Genomic DNA, 6,021 nt, shown 5'->3' with positions numbered 1-6,021 from the left:
GAGAAAGGGAGAGGAAGCGTGGACGAGGATGATGTGGAGATTTTGTTTCTGGACTCTATATATACACCTCATACGACAATTATGAGGTACATTGATTTTCCTTCTTTGAAATAGTAGAGGAAACTCCTTTTTCAAATTCTTCTTCTTCGATTGTTCTTCTCTTACCTTTCTAAATGGCTAATGATTTAATAGTCAAAGGGGTTGTGCCGGAAGAGTCAGCCTAATTCTAACCTGTGTTACTATTTCAGATCTCACGACTTCAACCACCGAAGGTGACCTGTGAAGGAGGAGGTTCCCGAGTGAGGAGGAAAAGGAGCTAACAATTATTATTTTCATATATATTACTCATGAATTATTGATAAGATTTTACCGGACAACTTATTAATATTATTATATTAAGAAGTGAGTATGATCCTCCTGACCCTAATTATCTTTTAATATTATTTCACATGCTTAAATCAAGTTCAAAAAAATTACCATTCTCAATCAATAAAGCATACCATATTCTTTTTGGTCGAAGTGAAATGATCATATAATTTCCAGTGGCTCCTTGAGCATTTGATCCAATGTCCTCAACATACTGTAAATTAAGATTCTCTCCGGATGAGATAGGTCACAAGCCACAAAAATATGCCTCTTCATTGCGATTTCAATCCAACTGCATCCCGCCGGTTTCTTAAGGTCCATTGTCTTCATCTGTCTCCTGACCTGCTCGACACCCTCCCACTTCCCATCTGCGGCATAAATGTTAGACATCGCCAAATAATTTCCAACATTTTCAGTCTCTGCATCAAATAATTTAGCTGCCACGAGCTGCCCTATTTCAACTTCCTTGTGAATTTTACAGGCACCGAGTAATGTTCCCCACACACCGGTATCAGCCTCACATGGCATGTCAAGTATAAATTCATAAGCTTCTCTTAATCGACCTCTTCGTGCAAGAAGATCCACCATGCAAGCATAGTGCTCCATAGTAGGTCTAATACCATGATTCTCGGTCATGGATTCGAAAAGCTTCCACCCCTCGTCTATTAGACCGGCATGACTGCAAGCTGACAAAAGAGCAGTCATTATAACATGATCTGGCTTGACATTAGCCTCGAGCATATCAAAGAACATCCTGATTGCTTCGTCTGCCAATCCATACATCGCATAGCCGCTTAGCATAGCGGTATAGTTTACCAAGTCCTTCTTGGAGCTTGCCTGAAAGAGTTTGTATGCATCACTAATGCTTCCGCATTTTGCATAAGAATCTAAAAGAGTACCTACAAGGTAAATGTCCTCTAGATGAGTGCGAATTACATAGCCATGGCACTGCTTTATCAGATAAGGAGAAGCCACACGCACACAAGCTGGAAGGATGCTCATAATACTCAGAGAATCAGGTTTCAAGCCTTCATTCTGCAGCTGATGGAACATAACAAAAGCTACATCACTGCAATAATATAGTGCGTGACCTTGAATCATAACGTTCCAAGTCGTTACATCTTTCTCAGACATCTGAACAAAAACCATTTTTGCATCATCTGGACGACCATGTTCCAGATAGCCCGAAATCATTGTGTTACCAGTGATGAGATTCCTTTCTGTCCAACTGCTGAAGAATTTATGTGCATCCTCAATGTCACCGCACTTTGTGTATGCATCGAGCATTGCATTGCCGACGGTCACTAGGCTCACAAAACCAGACCGGAGGGCATAAGCATGAATTTCTTTGACTTTCCTTCTGCCATTTAAAGTACCAGCCTGAATCACACTCAGTAATGTTACAGAGTCAGGATGTATTTGTTCATGATTCATTTGATTCAGCAGGTTAACAAACTTCTCCAACCGACAATTATCAACATAAGCTGAGAGCATTACATTCCATGACACTATATCTTTTTCTTTAATACCTTCAAATGTTTGCAGTGCATTCTCTAGTTTGCCACACTTTCCGTATAAATCAACAATGGAGTTTCCTAAGGTTGTTTCTTTGTAAAGAAGGTTATGACGAAATGCATAACCATGTATCCTCTTTCCCCCTTCTAGATCATATCGTTGAGTGCATAATGGAAGAACACTTACAAGAGTGATTGAATCAGGCTTTCTTCCACTCATCAGCAGCAGCTGCAATAAAGCAAATGCTTTTGAAATCCAACCATTGTTAGCATATCCAGCAATCATGGTATTCCATGTCACTAGGTCCCGCATATCCAATTCACCGAAGACGCATTCAGCTCGCTCCATCTCACCAATTCTCGAATAGTACATCATGAGTGCATTACAAACAGAAAGGTCAGTGTCGAGACCATGGCGCAATATGTAACAATGGAATTCCATGCCGTAGCGCGAAGCATCTTCTAGAAATGCACATACAGGGAGGATGCTCACAATTGTGATTTCGTTCAGCAAGAAATTCATTGACACCATCTGAGAAATCATTGTGAGAGCATCATCAAAGAGCCCACACTGTGAGCACCCTCCAATCAACGAATTCCATGAGACAATGTCCTTGTAAGGTATGAGAAAGAACACTCTACGAGCATCATCGACGAAGCCACACTTGGTGTACATTGACACAAGTGCATTCCCAACTAAAGTACCAACTTCCAGTCCCATCTTTATAGCATAACCATGGATGCTCTGTCCAGATTGCAGAAGATCTAGCTTGGCAATGACTGGAAGAATTACAGCAAGAGTTATCGCATCAGGCTTACTTTCTTCGACACCGCATACATGCATCCTTAGGAACAAATGCAATGCCTGATCATGAAGTGCAGCACGAGCATATCCTGTCAAAAGCACATTCCAAGCAACTGAATCTAGGTTATCCATCTCCTTGAACACCCGACGAGAACTACACAGTGCACCGAACTTGGCATACATATCTATCATAGCCTTCTGAACTGCTGCAAAGACTACATAGCCCGTCTTCATTGCAAACCCATGGATGGCTTCTGCAGGCCCCATATCGAGAAGCACAGTCACCCCCGCTGCAGACTTGATGGTGGCAGCAAGAGCAAAGCTGTCCGGCATCAACTGGGCACTAAGCATCCTTTTGAACATTGACAGAGATGCGTAATGCTCATGGTCTGATGTGTAACACCTGATCCTCTTGTTGCAGGTTTTAGAATCTGGTAGAGGCATTTCGTCGAGCAGCTGAGAAGCATCCCTGGTGTTGGATTGAGTAACGCCATTAGAAATGGCAAGCGCCTTACCAGAGAAAGCTGAGTACAAAGATCTAATGGGTGCTAACTTCAGTTGGATGGATACTCGTAGAGCGCATGCTTGAAACATCAAACTGCTAGTTGAAGGTCGTACAATCTCACTGGATAAATCCTCGATCCAGCATTTTATTTCTGAGCCAAGGTCTGCACCCAATCAATCATCCGTGTTGTTGCTATCCGACAGAGGAACCTTTAGACACAGCGGCGCTCTGTAGGGAATCGGATTGGAGTCGGAGGTCGCCAGAAGTTGATCGGCACCGCCGGCGGCGGCGGCGGAAAGCCTTGAGAGGGATTCGTGTTATATATTTATAACGGGCGTGTTATTCTTCTGGCTACGAACCGCCATATTGGGTGTAACAGCGCTTCGCCTGTGCTATATAATTCCCTCGATCGCGCTGCTCAATCTGCAAATAGCGAAAACTAGGGTTTTGATATGGCGGCCGCGATGCAGCTTGTTGCTCTGCCTGCTCTTCATCCTCATGACTCGTCTATTATTTGATCGAGGTTCGTGAGCCATTCTTCTCGTGGATCTGTTTCTTCGTCGAGCATATTGAAAAATTTGCTTCCTTTTTACGTACTTGATCTTTAATCTGCTCGTTTCGAAAGCTTTTCTTCGATTTTGTGTTTTGCTCCTGTACATGCATTTTTCATCGAGGTCTTCCCTGCGAAAATAGATCTTTTGTTCAGATGGAACATCGGGCAAACCCTAATTTTTCATCGAGTGTCTCGACAATTAACTCTGCTCACATCCTATCTATGAACAGCCTTGGCTCGATTTGTCGATCTTTCCGTGCTTGATTTCTTCGTGTTCGTTGCCGTTTTGCATCTGGGTTTCTTCCAATGCATTTGAAGGTGGGATAGTGTGTATCGGTGTTGTGCTCTCATAGAACGCATTTCTCACTGAAAGTGGTTCCTGCAAAAGCGATTTTGGGGGAGTAATGGAACAAACCCTGATTCTTCATTAGTGTCTCGACAATTTATTTTCCTCATTCTGAAGCAATGGAGGTCTGATCATGGTTGCTATTTTGTCATGTGTACGAATCTTCTCATTTTGGCTCGGATTCTCTCTTGCTGTAGTTTGTGTTAACAATTACTGGTTATGGATGCCCGATGATGGAAAATCTTACAACTTTAGAGGCTTTTATGTTCTTCCAGTGTTGACCACATTTGCTGATTACTCTCACATCCCGACCTGATTACGCCATTTTTGGCATCGCTTCTTCTTCTTCTTCTTCTTGTTGTTATTATTATTATTATTATTATTCAGTATTCACGTGAATGTGATCAATCTGGAAATTCATATACTAAGCCTCGATGATTCTGAAAAGCTATGAGATCTGAGGGCCACCTGCACTGATTTTCTTGAATTAAACATGTTGGTCCAGTAAATTGCTTGCATGAAAATTTTAAAAACTCGTATTTCATTGGTTTATCCTTGCTATTTCTTATCTTTTTTTTGTCTTGATTATGCAATTTTACCAATTCTTTTTGTATTTTGATTCTTTTCCCTCTTTGTTTCGGTGAAGAACATCTGTAAATCATTTTTTTTATAACAATAACCCTCTGCGAGAATTCGGCCAGCTCATCGCCCATGTCGACGTCGCCTTCGATACAATCTATGCGAAGCCGACGCAGCTGACAGAACTACAAGACAAAACTACATTTCTTCCCCGGAAGAACCAATGATTGGCGCCTGCTTCCTCTCTGTAAAATCACACTTCCATGGCCCAATTCAATCATCATGCATTCCGATATCTTCAATCCATGGCCGATGTGAAGCTGCTCGGGAAATTGTCATGCCCCTACGAGCCTGCGAGGGTGGCCCTACAACTGAAGAAAGTCGAGTACGAGTACTTGGAAGAAGAGATCGGGAAATTGCCATGCCCCTACGAGCCTGCGAGGGTGGCCCTACAACTGAAGAAAGTCGAGTACGAGTACTTGGAAGAAGAGATCGGTGGCAAGAGTAAGCTCTTCATCCTTGCATCTAACCCGTCCTCAAAAAGATCCCCGTCCTAATCCACCGCATCCATGGTGGCCGCCTCCTTTGCGAATCCGTCATCGTCCAGAACATCGACGAGGCCTGGCCGGCGGTGCCTGGCCTCATTCCCGCGAGGTCCCACGACCGCTCCCTCCACCGTGGGCAGAGAGGCTCTGCAGGCACGAGGCGGTGCAGGGGATGATGCGGAGACGGAGAGGCTGATGGAGATCTTCCAGTAGGCCCAAACAGTTAATGAAACCGTCTGGAAGATGAATTTGAATAATTAGTTATAGCCCATGAAATCTGTTATGGCTGTCTTTTTCTCTAAATTTTTTTATTGTTCTCTCTGGAAGTAGTCCACGCTGTCAATGGCTACTAAAATTTTTTTCACTAACCAGAAAAATACAAAAAAATAAAATTTTAAAAAAGAGAGAAATCCTTTATTTTTTTAATTTTTAAAATACACAAGGACTATTATTCTAACTTTGTCTAAAAATATAATTTCAATTTAAATTAATTTTGATTTAAATAAAATAGGAAACAAACGCCCTTTTTATTATTGTTTCCGTGATAAAGGGGAGAAGGTCATGCTTTTAACAATTAGGTGCGAAGAGAGATAAATTACGTACAGTTTGTATTTCGCCTGGTTATATTTCGCCCAAATAAATTGTTTATATTTCGCTGTTTATATTTCGCCTTTGAAACAATTAGAGGAAATGTGCATCCTACTCTGAATACAAGGATGGGAAATAAGTCAGAGTTGAGATTTGGAGTGTTCAAGATTGTTTGATAAGGTAGTTGAGCTGAGTTGAGTTTAAAATGAACCAAACTTTT

At 42.0% G+C, this 6,021-nt stretch overlaps 1 protein-coding gene across 1 annotated transcript; it reads right to left on the bottom strand.

Annotated features, from left to right (window-relative positions):
* Positions 1-457: 457 nt before the first annotated feature.
* On the bottom strand, positions 458-4,586 carry LOC122046782 (putative pentatricopeptide repeat-containing protein At5g08490). The gene has a single exon (XM_042607647.1). It carries the CDS (start codon positions 3,277-3,279, stop codon positions 529-531), a length of 2,751 nt encoding a protein of 916 aa, XP_042463581.1. The 5' UTR covers positions 3,280-4,586; the 3' UTR covers positions 458-528.
* Between the last annotated feature and the right edge of the window lie 1,435 nt (positions 4,587-6,021).

This window comes from Zingiber officinale, chromosome 2B (genome assembly GCF_018446385.1).
Source record: "Zingiber officinale cultivar Zhangliang chromosome 2B, Zo_v1.1, whole genome shotgun sequence".
Taxonomy (NCBI): domain Eukaryota; kingdom Viridiplantae; phylum Streptophyta; class Magnoliopsida; order Zingiberales; family Zingiberaceae; genus Zingiber; species Zingiber officinale.
Note: the sequence above shows the minus strand (reverse complement) of the source record. Positions and strands in the feature narration are given on the sequence as shown.

Bases quoted from the DNA above. Each gene is read 5' to 3' on its own strand.
- LOC122046782 (XM_042607647.1), bottom strand. From the start codon at position 3,279: ATGTTTCAAGCATGCGCTCTACGAGTATCCATCCAACTGAAGTTAGCA.